Source organism: Silene latifolia, chromosome 5, assembly GCF_048544455.1.
Source record: "Silene latifolia isolate original U9 population chromosome 5, ASM4854445v1, whole genome shotgun sequence".
NCBI lineage: Eukaryota > Viridiplantae > Streptophyta > Magnoliopsida > Caryophyllales > Caryophyllaceae > Silene > Silene latifolia.
Genome location: NC_133530.1, coordinates 1,179,520 through 1,196,869, shown reverse-complemented (window position 1 = coordinate 1,196,869; position 17,350 = coordinate 1,179,520). Strand labels below are relative to the sequence as shown.

The window sequence follows — 17,350 nt, the reverse complement described above, 5'->3', positions numbered from 1 at the left end:
ACGGCGTCGCTGGTGGTGGTTGTGTCGGTGTGGTGGGTGTAGGGTGTAGGTGGCAGTGGTTGACGTTGTGAGAGGGTGTGGTGGGCGTTGGTGGGAGTTGGTGGGAGTGGTTGAAATAGGGAGTAGGAGGAAGAAGGGATTATGGGGTTATGGGCTTACCCAAGGGGGGAAAGGGTATGGATGAGAATGATTTTGGGGGTATGGATTACCTTTTCTATGTGTCAAACAAACAACAAAATAATCAACCATTTTTATTCTCTTGGTACATGACCAGTTTACTAGTGTATAGTTGTGCTACTCTATTTTGCTTGGCTCCACCCGTCACTTGTTGCGATTATTGTCTAATACAGGAGATTACTTGGGGTAATGGTCCCTATACGGAGCCCATTTCCTCTCCATTTCCTAAAAAGAAATGGAGAGGCAAGTTCCTATTAACGGTGGGGATCGCATGTGCACAACATCTAACGGTTCTAAATTTACGCATAAAGATAAAGGAAAATGAAGGTGAAAGGGGAAATTATTATTTTAAAGAGATTGTGAGAGGAAATGGAGAGAAAGGAAATGGAGAGGATCCATTTCCCCCTATACGCATCTTACCATTCATCTCCTCCCTTTTGTAGCTTAACAATGACGTCGTCAACATCGTCAATATATATCAATAGGTAGCATTTATGCCATTTTGTTGCTGCAAGTTCTTCAAAGCTCACGACATTATTACCTTGTGAGTTAGAAATATGGATCAGCTACGGATTTCACCGCGCAGACATGGCATAATTCTACAGCAAGTCGGGGTTAAGTTTCAACAAAGGTAAAAGAACCCATTGAGCCAAGTTGAATACATATTACATACTGAAACCATATCGGTAAATGAAATTAAAGCACCTAGGCATTCCGTTTTCCAAATCTTATAATCCTACGCTTAATCGCTTATCACTCTTTATTCACATTTTAGAATACAAGACACGGTCTATTTTCATGCTTCCATATAATCGTACAAGCAGTCAGACACTAATCAGGTGAATACAAAACCACTATGAAATGAAACAAACTAGCTATATGTTGGTACCTAAGCCACTTACTATTTGAGCAGCATTTGCAGATCTCTGAAGTCTCGGGCTTCCAGACAAGACGCTTAGGAATGCCTTCTTTGTTTGCGAGAAAATTGGTTTGGTTGATACTGGTGATAGTTTGGTTGTTCAGACCATGACAAATCTGGTACGAACACTGAATTATCAGCAAAGTGCTGAGGAGTTTTGGACCAAAATAGACCTGATGCTGTTGGCGGTGAAGGAATCTTGTTCCAGGTAACATCTGGCACCTGACCCAACTGTTCGTCGCTATCCAAATCATCTTCCAAGGACCTCAACATTGAAGATGAGTCGGTGCTTCCTATCTTTCCGCTATCAGCCTGTCACAGATTTAACAGTACTCGTAAATAGCAAACAGATTCATCATGCAACTGGAAGCTGGAGCCAGAGGTAAGAATTACGTCGAGAATTTTATCAAATAACCAATGCATCATGACAAACAGTAGCATACCTTTGATGATCCATTATCAGTGAAACCAAAATTTTGACTGAAATCAGTCATCCCGAGAAAATCGTCCATAGGCCACTGTGACAGGTTTCCTGCAATAGAACCACCAGCAAAGCTCATTCTAGATTGGGTTAGATCCTCCAGGGTGCCATTCTGAACAACGGGTTGTATCTTCGCATATTCAATTGCAGACATCGGCGTGCTTCTTTTATTAGAGTGTGTGGTCATCCCATTTCCATTTTGACCAGAACCCGCTCTATCATAATGGGTCATGGTTGAGGTAGGCGCGCTCCTCTTTGGTGCACGATTATCAACATCTGAGCCTTTCTCAGAGGACTGAGTTTTTCCTCCTGATGATGAAGAACCAGGTTCAGCATCTTCAAGCCCTACCTTAACTCCGGTTAACAGAAATCTCTGATGACCGGAGACAAAGGAATTCACGGTATGGATAGAGATGTCACACTTCCTGCACAGAAGAGCTCTATCTTCTAAACAAAAGAAATAGCCAACCGTCTCCTGCAACAATTTCCAAATCCCAATATCATATCCCATCGTAGTTTGTCGAGTTAGTATGGATATCATTAAAGAAATTATTCGCCTTGCAAATAACTTAATTACAAGTTTACAACTATTCGCATTACAAATTTTACCTAATAGTCCTAATTTTCAACAATTGCAATTCAACTCATAATCTACAAAAACATCAGTAACCACATAAAGAACTATAGCTGATCACATGAAGCTCAGTCCTTCCAACTGCAAACAGCCGGAGACAGTAGTACAGTACATGTATTTCGGAACTTTACAAATACCAGTCTCGCTTATCCCGGTGGTGGAGCTGGGGGGGCGGGGGGGGCTAGGAGGGGCGGTCACCGCCCCTGGCGGATGAAATTTTCAAAGTTTTTAGTTAAATTTTTCAAAAAAAAAAATCGAGTATACCTTATTAAATTAGTCGTTCGCCCCCCCTAAAATTTTTCGCCCCCTAAGTTCAAATCCTGGCTCCGCCACTGCTTATCCGTGTGCCAAAAATCAACATGAGCCGAGTAGCTCCCGTCCATGTCCGGCTCAAACCCTCATTTAATCACACCTCTCTAATAAGCACTTAAATAATCAAGATTTGAATCCAAAATAGAAACACTTTCAATTTTTTTCCCTAATTTGCTCTATTGATCACTTAAATTTCGATTCTAACTTCAAATCTTGACTCCGCCTCAAACTTTAACTTCAAATCCTAATAACCTCTATTATATTAACAACACAACTAAAATCTCAATTTACAGTTCAAATCACGACTCCGCCACTACCTACTACAATCCAAAATAATTAAAAAATACTGTAATCGTTATAACACGATCTAATAACCTAATATCAGTAGCGAAGCTAGGATTTAAACTCAACAGGGGTGAACTAGTATTATTATAATATTAACAACACAACTAAAATCTCCATTTACACTTCAAATCACGACTCCGCCACTACTTACTACAATCCAAAATAATTAAAAAATACTGTAATTGTAATAACACGATCTAATAACCTAATATCAGTGGCGGAGCTAGGATTTGAACTCAATAGGGGCGAACTAGTATTATTATAAGGAAAACTCAAAAAATGCTAGAAAATTTTAACTAACTAAATAAAAACTTCGAAATTTTCATCCTCACCTAGCTCCACAACTGCTTATATAATTGTACGAGTCGTAAAACGGTTTTACAAGAGACTAACTAACCTGACAAATATCGCATTTAGGCATACTTGTCGAAGAAGTGGAAAGAGAAACACGTTGATGTTTACTAGCAAGTTTATTAGCAGCATGAACTTTCTGATCACACAAATCACATAACGCTGCTTCATCTGCACAACATAATACCGTTGCTTCTGCCGTCTCACATACGTTGCACTGTATCTTCATTGTTAATTATTCTTGTTGTTTTTTAGGTTAAGTGAATGTGAAGGTTTAATAATGGCGGCGAAGGAGAAATGGAGAGGATAAAGAAAAAGGAGTAATGGAGGGAGAGACAAGGAGATATTTTGGAGGTAAATTTGAGGTCAGAATTTAGTTGAGTAACGAAGTAGTTGTGTTTCTTTCTTGTTGGGTGATTTATTTATTTATTTATTGTTTTTATTAATAATTAACTTGCGATTGTAATTTGTTGACTATTTTAGGAACTAGATTCTTCTTTGTGAAAGGAGATTCTTCTTTTGCTATATTCGATTGATGGAAAATTTGATGAAAACGAAGGGGACGAGATATTATTTCGTTAACAAAATTTCATCGAAGACGGGCAATATCCGTCACAAACTTGTGACAAATACCGTTTCCTTTCACAAAATATTCATTGAGAGGTGAGTGGTAAGTACATGGGAAGTGTCCCACCTTGTCCCTTCTTCATTTTTGTGAGAGGTCGCAAGCTTGTGACGGGATTGACGGGAAATCCCGTCACAAGCAAGACTAGCTGTATTTCGTTATAAGTTAAAAACTGATAAAATATTGCCCATTTAACAGGAAAATGTAATTATTTTTAGACAACTAATACGGAGTATAAGAACAGTTTTTTAAGATATGATAATTTGTCATTAAAATAGTCACATTTTGTCGTTAAAATGGCAACATTTAGCTCGTCTTCAGCTTATGACAAAAAGTGTCCGTTCTCAACGAAAATTAGTGCAGATATTATTATAAGTGATAATGAGACGATATAGTTCACGATCCGCTCGAGCTACGCTCGATCAAAGCTTATATAAAGCTTGGCTTGGCTTGGCTCGGCTCGATATAGCGAGTCAACCCGAACTAACATTGACTCAGATCGAAAAACGCACGAACAATTCAAATATAATAGTTTGCTCTTCTGTTATAAAAATATTTATCATGATTATATCTTTGGATAATATACCATATCAAATGTTATATTGATTTGCCTAATATTTTTATATATAACCACTGAATTATGTTATTGAAAATATTTGGGGAAAAAAACGATAACTTTACAAGTATATATAAGTTCGAGTTTACCTCGAGTAATTTTTAAGTTCAGGTTAAAGCTGACAACAATGGTAATGAGCTTAACTTTTTCAAGCTCAGATGAGCTTGCTCGAGCTCGACTTTTGTTTCAAGAGGACAAATCAATTAAGGCCAAGCTCGTACTCAGCTTAACTCGTTATCACCCATAGATATTATGTTTTTTTTTTTTGATGACGAGGGGTTGAGTCCCTCACAGGCCCATGAATTCCCGCACTACCACATGGACCATGTAAGCCACCCTCTTCGGGGGCTGCAGTGGCCAAGTGATCATCGTCCCAGCTGGTAGTCGAACCTGAGACTTCTCAACTCCTGCATTTCTGCAAGTTTCAAGGTTTAACCCAGCTACCACTGGACTAACACCACTTGGTTTAGATATTATGTTTTTGTCTCATCTATCATATTGTGAAATTCGTCTACTAGTAAAAATGAAAAGGAATTAAATATACACAAATTCTCATTATAGATGGACACTATCCGTCTATAATGAAAGACGGGCCAAATACAATATCATTTTCCTAATAGGACAAACAACAAGTGAGGTGGTGGAGGCAAAAAATGTCACCACTTTCATTGTATTTGACCCGTCTATAGCAATAGACGGATATACCCGTCTATAGCAAGACTAATTATTAAATTTATTTATCGATGTATTAATATCAGTATCTGACATAGTGACATAGTGTCTAATAAAAGTGACCGTGCTTCGAAGATGTTTAAGTAGAGGTGAGAAATTGGACAGGTAATTTGATGGAGAGTACAAATACAATGAATTGGTGAGTCAGTGAAGGTTGCAAAATAAAGTAGACGAAAATGTGGAGCTGGAAAATGGCGACATCACAACGGGTATTTTTAGTCAAGTGGCTAGTGTTAGTGGTCAGTGGACACTCTTGCCACCTCATATATTGTTCTCATTTATTGTTTCAAATTCGGAGGTATAATGTATTATATTCACGTCTTATTAATAAATATCGTCGACTTTATAATTTTGAACTTTGAATTTATCGTAAGCACTTAATCTCATAAGCTTAATGTTTGTTGTAAAAGTTAAAAGTGGTACAGTAATTAGCAACGTAAACGTAAACGTAAGCGATGACGACTTCAAAAACCATAAAAGAACAAGTTATTCAAGAGCCTGGGACGTGGAAAATCCACATCCAAACCTCGGTGTTTCCGTGAAATATCCATATTTTATAAACGATTTAATATGCTAAAACATTGATCATTAATATTTAAAAAAATCTTTGAACGACCAGGATTTTTTTGCACGATGCCTAATTAGACAGGTTTTTGTTTTATCTTGACGGTTGACATAATTTTCACATATGAGCTTAAATTTATGGCTCGTCAAAAATTTCACAGTTAAAACATAAATTTTTATTTAAATCATTGTTATTAAGTATCAAGTTCTTTGTTAATTTATATGCTTTGCAAGGTTTAATGTTAACATGTTGGCTTTTATTCCTAGAAAGGTACTCTAGAAGTTTAGATTAGCTATACACATCAAACACAAATTCTTATTTTCTAGTGTTAGAATAACAGTTTTCGCTGATTGCGCCTCCAAAATAAATTGTTATTGTTAAGTCTATTTGTTTTTCTTTAGTAAAAGGGGTGTTAAAGGAACACCTTATTATCAGGATTGTTTTATCATATTGACTATTCTACTCGAGTGTGCGTAGATGTTTGTCCTGAGACGATCATTGATATTGTTTCTTCTGATCTAGTATCGGATTTCCACGAATAATAAAATCATCTTTCTTTCAAAACCGGCCGAGTACTTGCTCATGTTAGAACTTTGGTTATGGAAAGTGGGCTTGGGTATGATTGTAGGAAGTCCAACACAATTCTAAGACTTTGTTCTTTCTAGCTTAATTTTGATTCATTTCAATTGAGCTTAATTCTATTCAGTTCAGTTCAATTCAGCTTCATTAATTTCGGTCCATCTCATTTCTTTATAAATTAACTCTTCCTTCAATTTCATTCAGCGCAGCTCAGCTCCATTCAGTTCAGTTCATCTCATCTTCATTCAATTCAGTCCAGCTCATTTCAGCCGAAAAGAACAGGGCCAATTCCATCCACTCCATCAAAAATTGACCATTAGATCGTTTTGCAATAAAATTTAGATCATTATATGATGAAAAAGAGTAATAGACTATTACATGCATCAGTAGTTATTGTGTGAAACGAATTCACACTATAAAATAGTTTCATTGGCTATAAAGACCGCTTATTTATTAGCAATAAATAAACACAAAATCTCATTGAAGACAGACACCATCCGTCACAAGCTGAAGACGGATAGTGTCCCTCTTACAAAATACAAATGGATAGTGCAAGTGGGGGGAAATAGATACCCCACTTGCCCTCCCACTTGTATTTTATGAGAGGGCCACTATCCGACCTTAAGAAGCAATAAGAGCAGGGACGCATCTGGGTTGACCGTACGTCGGCCCTATGAAGTGGCGGTGGGTTCCGTTGATTGAGAAACATGGATGATGGCAACTATGGTGGGTTCCGATGATGGAGAGCATATGAATGATGATGAATTGATAATAGAGGGTATGGTAGTGGGTGAAATAGGATTAGTGAATTAAATAACAAAAAAATGGGGTCATTAGTAAAAAGAGTAACGGAGTGATGACGGAAATTTGGGAAAGGGTATTTTGGGAAAGAAAAAAGTAAACATAGGGGTATCATATGTAGAAACTTAAAATGAGGGGTACCATGTCTAATCAACGGTCTACATTGCATTCGCAATAAATTAATTAATCATTGTTGTTAACGGTGAACACCATACAAAATAAAATTAATTAAACACCCGTATTTTTCTTAAAATAATGACCCCCAAAAAGCGGGAAATTGAAAAAAGGAGTAATATTGGCCGATAAAAAATACGGTTTTTTCCCATGGTACCCTCGAACTTTGGCCGATTACACATGGTACCCCTCATTTTAAGTTTCTACATATGGTACCCCTATGTTTACCTATTTCTTTCCCAAAATACTCTTCACCAAACTTCCGTCATCACTCCGTTACTCCTTTGTCTAATGACCCCATTTTTTGTTATTTAATACACTAAATCTCCATCATCTAAACATTAATCCTAATTTTATACCATAAACTAACTTTAATATCTAAATTCCCAACCCACCCATTATCATTTATCATCATCTTCTTCACCATCACCCCAAAACGCCTACTTTTTCACCCACCACCAGACCAGCCGCCGCTATCATTATTCAACGATGACGGATTGGCGCCGTCGGGAGAAACTAAACTCACCATCAATTTCCGCACTCAAATCTATTAATTGAAAGCCACCTACCTCACACCTCCTCCGCAACGCCGCCGACGAAAAATGACATGGCAACGACGACGATAACGAAGTGTTTCTCGCACCTCTGTCTCCTCCTTAACCATCCATCACTTTTTCAAACCACCTCTCAATCATAGTCCACCATTACCACCACCGCCTCCACAGAACCACCATCTCTTGAACCCGCCATTACCAGAATCCGCACTACCTCGAAAATCCCCAAAACCCTCCGATCAGCCGCTACCCTCTTGTATCACCTCCTCTCCTTTCACCTTCCCTTCTACCCCTCACTAAACCACCATAACTCTCGTCACCCCACCATCACAATCGCAACCTCTCCCCTCAGTGACCCTCAACCACCAAAAGACCGCAACACCAAAGTTAATAGGTGCGGCCACCGACCTTAAGAAGCAATAAGAGCAGGGACGCATCCGGGTTGACCGTGACGTCGGCCCTATGAAGTGGCGGTGGGTTCCGTTGATTGAGAAACATGGATGATGGCAACTATGGTGGGTTCCGATGATGGAGAGCATATGAATGATGATGAATTGATAATAGAGGGTATGGTAGTGGGTGAAATAGGATTAGTGAATTAAATAACAAAAAAATGGGGTCATTAGTAAAAAGAGTAACGGAGTGATGACGGAAATTTGGGAAAGGGTATTTTGGGAAAGAAAAAAGTAAACATAGGGGTATCATATGTAGAAACTTAAAATGAGGGGTACCATGTCTAATCAACGGTCTACATTGCATTCGCAATAAATTAATTAATCATTGTTGTTAACGGTGAACACCATACAAAATAAAATTAATTAAACACCCGTATTTTTCTTAAAATAATGACCCCCAAAAAGCGGGAAATTGAAAAAAGGAGTAATATTGGCCGATAAAAAATACGGTTTTTTCCCATGGTACCCTCGAACTTTGGCAGATTACACATGGTACCCCTCATTTTAAGTTTCTACATATGGTACCCCTATGTTTACCTATTTCTTTCCCAAAATACTCTTCACCAAACTTCCGTCATCACTCCGTTACTCCTTTGTCTAATGACCCCATTTTTTGTTATTTAATACACTAAATCTCCATCATCTAAACATTAATCCTAATTTTATACCATAAACTAACTTTAATATCTAAATTCCCAACCCACCCATTATCATTTATCATCATCTTCTTCACCATCACCCCAAAACGCCTACTTTTTCACCCACCACTGGACACGCCGCCGCTATCATTATTCAACGATGACGGATTGGCGCCCGCGGGAGAAAACTAAACTCACCATCAATTTCCGCACTCAAATCTATTAATTGAAAGCCACCTACCTCACACCTCCGGCAACGCCGTCGACGAAAAATGACATGGCAACGACGACGATAACGAAGTGTTTCTCGCACCTCTGTCTCCTCCTTAACCATCCATCACTTTTTCAAACCACCTCTCAATCATAGTCCACCATTACCACCACCGCCTCCACAGAACCACCATCTCTTGAACCCGCCATTACCAGAATCCGCACTACCTCGAAAATCCCCAAAACCCTCCGATCAGCCGCTACCCTCTTGTATCACCTCCTCTCCTTTCACCTTCCCTTCTACCCCTCACTAAACCACCATAACTCTCGTCACCCCACCATCACAATCGCAACCTCTCCCTCGGTGACCCTCAACCACCAAAAGACCGCAACACCAAAGTTAATAGGTGCGGCCACCGACCTTAAGAAGCAATAAGAGCAGGGACGCATCTGGGTTGACCGTACGTCGGCCCTATGAAGTGGCGGTGGGTTCCGTTGATTGAGAAACATGGATGATGGCAACTATGGTGGGTTCCGATGATGGAGAGCATATGAATGATGATGAATTGATAATAGAGGGTATGGTAGTGGGTGAAATAGGATTAGTGAATTAAATAACAAAAAAATGGGGTCATTAGTAAAAAGAGTAACGGAGTGATGACGGAAATTTGGGAAAGGGTATTTTGGGAAAGAAAAAAGTAAACATAGGGGTATCATATGTAGAAACTTAAAATGAGGGGTACCATGTCTAATCAACGGTCTACATTGCATTCGCAATAAATTAATTAATCATTGTTGTTAACGGTGAACACCATACAAAATAAAATTAATTAAACACCCGTATTTTTTCTTAAAATAATGACCCCCCAAAAAGCAGGGAAATTGAAAAAAAGGAGTAATATTGGCCGATAAAAAATACGGTTTTTTCCCATGGTACCCTCGAACTTTGGCAGATTACACATGGTACCCCTCATTTTAAGTTTCTACATATGGTACCCCTATGTTTACCTATTTCTTTCCCAAAATACTCTTCACCAAACTTCCGTCATCACTCCGTTACTCCTTTGTCTAATGACCCCATTTTTTGTTATTTAATACACTAAATCTCCATCATCTAAACATTAATCCTAATTTTATACCATAAACTAACTTTAATATCTAAATTCCCAACCCACCCATTATCATTTATCATCATCTTCTTCACCATCACCCCAAAACGCCTACTTTTTCACCCACCACTGCATCCCCGCTATCATTATTCAACGATGACGGATTGGCGCTGTCAGGGAGAAACTAAACTCACCATCAATTTCCGCACTCAAATCTATTAATTGAAAGCCACCTACCTCACACCTCCGGCAACGCCGTCGACGAAAAATGACATGGCAACGACGACGATAACGAAGTGTTTCTCGCACCTCTGTCTCCTCCTTAACCATCCATCACTTTTTCAAACCACCTCTCAATCATAGTCCACCATTACCACCACCGCCTCCACAGAACCACCATCTCTTGAACCCGCCATTACCAGAATCCGCACTACCTCGAAAATCCCCAAAACCCTCCGATCAGCCGCTACCCTCTTGTATCACCTCCTCTCCTTTCACCTTCCCTTCTACCCCTCACTAAACCACCATAACTCTCGTCACCCCACCATCACAATCGCAACCTCTCCCCTCAGTGACCCTCAACCACCAAAAGACCGCAACACCAAAGTTAATAGGTGCGGCCACCGACCTTAAGAAGCAATAAGAGCAGGGACGCATCCGGGTTGACCGTCGTCGGCCCTATGAAGTGGCGGTGGGTTCCGTTGATTGAGAAACATGGATGATGGCAACTATGGTGGGTTCCGATGATGGAGAGCATATGAATGATGATGAATTGATAATAGAGGGTATGGTAGTGGGTGAAATAGGATTAGTGAATTAAATAACAAAAAAATGGGGTCATTAGTAAAAAGAGTAACGGAGTGATGACGGAAATTTGGGAAAGGGTATTTTGGGAAAGAAAAAAGTAAACATAGGGGTATCATATGTAGAAACTTAAAATGAGGGGTACCATGTCTAATCAACGGTCTACATTGCATTCGCAATAAATTAATTAATCATTGTTGTTAACGGTGAACACCATACAAAATAAAATTAATTAAACACCCGTATTTTTCTTAAAATAATGACCCCCAAAAAAAGCGAGGGAAATTGAAAAAAAGGAGTAATATTGGCCGATAAAAAATACGGTTTTTTCCCATGGTACCCTCGAACTTTGGCAGATTACACATGGTACCCCTCATTTTAAGTTTCTACATATGGTACCCCTATGTTTACCTATTTCTTTCCCAAAATACTCTTCACCAAACTTCCGTCATCACTCCGTTACTCCTTTGTCTAATGACCCCATTTTTTGTTATTTAATACACTAAATCTCCATCATCTAAACATTAATCCTAATTTTATACCATAAACTAACTTTAATATCTAAATTCCCAACCCACCCATTATCATTTATCATCATCTTCTTCACCATCACCCCAAAACGCCTACTTTTTCACCCACCACTGCACAAATAGCCGCTATCATTATTCAACGATGACGGATTGGCGCTGTCAGGGAGAAACTAAACTCACCATCAATTTCCGCACTCAAATCTATTAATTGAAAGCCACCTACCTCACACCTCCGGCAACGCCGTCGACGAAAAATGACATGGCAACGACGACGATAACGAAGTGTTTCTCGCACCTCTGTCTCCTCCTTAACCATCCATCACTTTTTCAAACCACCTCTCAATCATAGTCCACCATTACCACCACCGCCTCCACGTAACCACCATCTCTTGAACCCGCCATTACCAGAATCCGCACTACCTCGAAAATCCCCAAAACCCTCCGATCAGCCGCTACCCTCTTGTATCACCTCCTCTCCTTTCACCTTCCCTTCTACCCCTCACTAAACCACCATAACTCTCGTCACCCCACCATCACAATCGCAACCTCTCCCCTCAGTGACCCTCAACCACCAAAAGACCGCAACACCAAAGTTAATAGGTGCGGCCACCGACCTTAAGAAGCAATAAGAGCAGGGACGCATCTGGGTTGACCGTACGTCGGCCCTATGAAGTGGCGGTGGGTTCCGTTGATTGAGAAACATGGATGATGGCAACTATGGTGGGTTCCGATGATGGAGAGCATATGAATGATGATGAATTGATAATAGAGGGTATGGTAGTGGGTGAAATAGGATTAGTGAATTAAATAACAAAAAAATGGGGTCATTAGTAAAAAGAGTAACGGAGTGATGACGGAAATTTGGGAAAGGGTATTTTGGGAAAGAAAAAAGTAAACATAGGGGTATCATATGTAGAAACTTAAAATGAGGGGTACCATGTCTAATCAACGGTCTACATTGCATTCGCAATAAATTAATTAATCATTGTTGTTAACGGTGAACACCATACAAAATAAAATTAATTAAACACCCGTATTTTTCTTAAAATAATGACCCCCAAAAAGCGGGAAATTGAAAAAAGGAGTAATATTGGCCGATAAAAAATACGGTTTTTTCCCATGGTACCCTCGAACTTTGGCAGATTACACATGGTACCCCTCATTTTAAGTTTCTACATATGGTACCCCTATGTTTACCTATTTCTTTCCCAAAATACTCTTCACCAAACTTCCGTCATCACTCCGTTACTCCTTTGTCTAATGACCCCATTTTTTGTTATTTAATACACTAAATCTCCATCATCTAAACATTAATCCTAATTTTATACCATAAACTAACTTTAATATCTAAATTCCCAACCCACCCATTATCATTTATCATCATCTTCTTCACCATCACCCCAAAACGCCTACTTTTTCACCCACCACTGCACAACCGCCGCTATCATTATTCAACGATGACGGATTGGCGCCGTCGGGGAGAAACTAAACTCACCATCAATTTCCGCACTCAAATCTATTAATTGAAAGCCACCTACCTCACACCTCCGGCAACGCCGTCGACGAAAAATGACATGGCAACGACGACGATAACGAAGTGTTTCTCGCACCTCTGTCTCCTCCTTAACCATCCATCACTTTTTCAAACCACCTCTCAATCATAGTCCACCATTACCACCACCGCCTCCACAGAACCACCATCTCTTGAACCCGCCATTACCAGAATCCGCACTACCTCGAAAATCCCCAAAACCCTCCGATCAGCCGCTACCCTCTTGTATCACCTCCTCTCCTTTCACCTTCCCTTCTACCCCTCACTAAACCACCATAACTCTCGTCACCCCACCATCACAATCGCAACCTCTCCCCTCAGTGACCCTCAACCACCAAAAGACCGCAACACCAAAGTTAATAGGTGCGGCCACCGACCTTAAGAAGCAATAAGAGCAGGGACGCATCTGGGTTGACCGTACGTCGGCCCTATGAAGTGGCGGTGGGTTCCGTTGATTGAGAAACATGGATGATGGCAACTATGGTGGGTTCCGATGATGGAGAGCATATGAATGATGATGAATTGATAATAGAGGGTATGGTAGTGGGTGAAATAGGATTAGTGAATTAAATAACAAAAAAATGGGGTCATTAGTAAAAAGAGTAACGGAGTGATGACGGAAATTTGGGAAAGGGTATTTTGGGAAAGAAAAAAGTAAACATAGGGGTATCATATGTAGAAACTTAAAATGAGGGGTACCATGTCTAATCAACGGTCTACATTGCATTCGCAATAAATTAATTAATCATTGTTGTTAACGGTGAACACCATACAAAATAAAATTAATTAAACACCCGTATTTTTTCTTAAAATAATGACCCCCCAAAAAGCAGGGAAATTGAAAAAAAGGAGTAATATTGGCCGATAAAAAATACGGTTTTTTCCCATGGTACCCTCGAACTTTGGCAGATTACACATGGTACCCCTCATTTTAAGTTTCTACATATGGTACCCCTATGTTTACCTATTTCTTTCCCAAAATACTCTTCACCAAACTTCCGTCATCACTCCGTTACTCCTTTGTCTAATGACCCCATTTTTTGTTATTTAATACACTAAATCTCCATCATCTAAACATTAATCCTAATTTTATACCATAAACTAACTTTAATATCTAAATTCCCAACCCACCCATTATCATTTATCATCATCTTCTTCACCATCACCCCAAAACGCCTACTTTTTCACCCACCACCAGACCAGCCGCCGCTATCATTATTCAACGATGACGGATTGGCGCTGTCAGGGAGAAACTAAACTCACCATCAATTTCCGCACTCAAATCTATTAATTGAAAGCCACCTACCTCACACCTCCGGCAACGCCGTCGACGAAAAATGACATGGCAACGACGACGATAACGAAGTGTTTCTCGCACCTCTGTCTCCTCCTTAACCATCCATCACTTTTTCAAACCACCTCTCAATCATAGTCCACCATTACCACCACCGCCTCCACAGAACCACCATCTCTTGAACCCGCCATTACCAGAATCCGCACTACCTCGAAAATCCCCAAAACCCTCCGATCGGCTACCCTCTTGTATCACCTCCTCTCCTTTCACCTTCCCTTCTACCCCTCACTAAACCACCATAACTCTCGTCACCCCACCATCACAATCGCAACCTCTCCCCTCAGTGACCCTCAACCACCAAAAGACCGCAACACCAAAGTTAATAGGTGCGGCCACCGACCTTAAGAAGCAATAAGAGCAGGGACGCATCTGGGTTGACCGTACGTCGGCCCTATGAAGTGGCGGTGGGTTCCGTTGATTGAGAAACATGGATGATGGCAACTATGGTGGGTTCCGATGATGGAGAGCATATGAATGATGATGAATTGATAATAGAGGGTATGGTAGTGGGTGAAATAGGATTAGTGAATTAAATAACAAAAAAATGGGGTCATTAGTAAAAAGAGTAACGGAGTGATGACGGAAATTTGGGAAAGGGTATTTTGGGAAAGAAAAAAGTAAACATAGGGGTATCATATGTAGAAACTTAAAATGAGGGGTACCATGTCTAATCAACGGTCTACATTGCATTCGCAATAAATTAATTAATCATTGTTGTTAACGGTGAACACCATACAAAATAAAATTAAGAGTAAATTATCAAAAACTACCTTTTATATACAACTTTTTAAAATTTACTCCCTTTTAAAATTTTTTTTAAAAATTACTACCTTTAAACGCACTTTTTTTAAAACTTGCTACCAAACTTCTATTTTTGTGTTTTTGTGACGAAAATGCCCCTAATCTTTCTAATTGGGCAGAATTGGGTCATTTTGTTTGCTTCATATCTAGAGTTTTACATGGACAAAAATTATGTTCTTTATACGGATAGAATCTTGAAGAAGTCTACTTTCCAATGGCGTTGGAATCAATAAGTTTTACCGTGTGAATTTTGTCCAACAAGCCTTCAAAGACTGATACGATTTTATGACAGATTTGCGTCCTTCCACGAGAATTGCGATTCCCGACAAACTACAAATCACCCAGAAGTCTACCTTACCAATTCGGAAACTAGACTCAAAGGGCTACAACCATGTGAAAGGGCGTTTACATTAAATTAAAATAACACCATGGAAATGGCTCCTCAATATCAGACACGAATCTGGAAAAACAGGGAATTCCAAACCCGAATTTGGTCATTTTGTTTGCTTCATATCTGGAGTTTTACATAGACAAAAATTACGTTCTTTATGCGGATAGAATCTTGAAGAAGTCTACTTTACAATGGCATTGGAATCAATAAGTTTTACCGTGTGAATTTTGCCCAACAAACCTTCAAAGACTGATACGATTTTAAGACTGAAATTCCCTGTTTTTCCAGATTCGTGTCTGATATTGAGGAGCCATTTCCATGGTGTTATTTTGATTTAATGTAAACGCCCTTTCATATGGTTGTAGCCCTTTGAGTCTAGTTTCCGAATTGGTAAGGTAGACTTATGGGTGATTTGTAGTTTGTCGGGAATCGCAATTCTCGTGGAAGGACGCAAATCTGTCATAAAATCGTATCAGTCTTTGAAGGCTTGTTGGGCAAAATTCACACGGTAAACTTTATTGATTCCAACGCCATTGGAAAGTAGACTTCTTCAAGATTCTATCCGTATAAAGAACATAATTTTTGTCCATGTAAAACTCTAGATATGAAGCAAACAAAATGACCCAATTCTGCCCAATTAGAAAGATTAGGGGCATTTTCGTCACAAAAACACAAAAATAGAAGTTTGGTAGCAAGTTTTAAAAAAAGTGCGTTTAAAGGTAGTAATTTTTAAAAAAAAATTTAAAAGGGAGTAAATTTTAAAAAGTTGTATATAAAAGGTAGTTTTTGATAATTTACTCTTATTTTAAGAAAAAATACGGGTGTTTAATTAATTTTAGATATCAAAAACTACCTTTTATATACAACTTTTTAAAATTTACTCCCTTTTAAATTTTTTTTTAAAAATTACTACCTTTAAACGCACTTTTTTTAAAACTTGCTACCAAACTTCTATTTTTGTGTTTTTGTGACGAAAATGCCCCTAATCTTTCTAATTGGGCAGAATTGGGTCATTTTGTTTGCTTCATATCTAGAGTTTTACATGGACAAAAATTATGTTCTTTATACGGATAGAATCTTGAAGAAGTCTACTTTCCAATGGCGTTGGAATCAATAAAGTTTACCGTGTGAATTTTGCCCAACAAGCCTTCAAAGACTGATACGATTTTATGACAGATTTGCGTCCTTCCACGAGAATTGCGATTCCCGACAAACTACAAATCACCCATAAGTCTACCTTACCAATTCGGAAACTAGACTCAAAGGGCTACAACCATATGAAAGGGCGTTTACATTAAATCAAAATAACACCATGGAAATGGCTCCTCAATATCAGACACGAATCTGGAAAAACAGGGAATTTCAGTCTTAAAATCGTATCAGTCTTTGAAGGTTTGTTGGGCAAAATTCACACGGTAAAACTTATTGATTCCAATGCCATTGTAAAGTAGACTTCTTCAAGATTCTATCCGCATAAAGAACGTAATTTTTGTCTATGTAAAACTCCAGATATGAAGCAAACAAAATGACCCAATTCGGGTTTGGAATTCCTGTTTTCCGTTTCGTGTCGATATTGAGGAGCCATTTCCATGGTGTTATTTTAATTTAATGTAAACGCCCTTTCACATGGTTGTAGCCCTT

General features: G+C 39.1%; 1 protein-coding gene across 1 annotated transcript; it reads right to left on the bottom strand.

Moving 5' to 3' along the window:
* Positions 1-792: 792 nt before the first annotated feature.
* LOC141656300 (B-box zinc finger protein 22) lies at positions 793-3,634 on the bottom strand. The gene is made up of 3 exons (XM_074463140.1): positions 3,266-3,634; positions 1,540-2,052; positions 793-1,408 (listed from the first exon to the last, which is right to left on the bottom strand). The coding sequence occupies exons 1-3, from the start codon at positions 3,446-3,448 to the stop codon at positions 1,133-1,135; spliced, it is 972 nt and encodes a 323-aa protein (XP_074319241.1). The 5' UTR covers positions 3,449-3,634; the 3' UTR covers positions 793-1,132.
* Between the last annotated feature and the right edge of the window lie 13,716 nt (positions 3,635-17,350).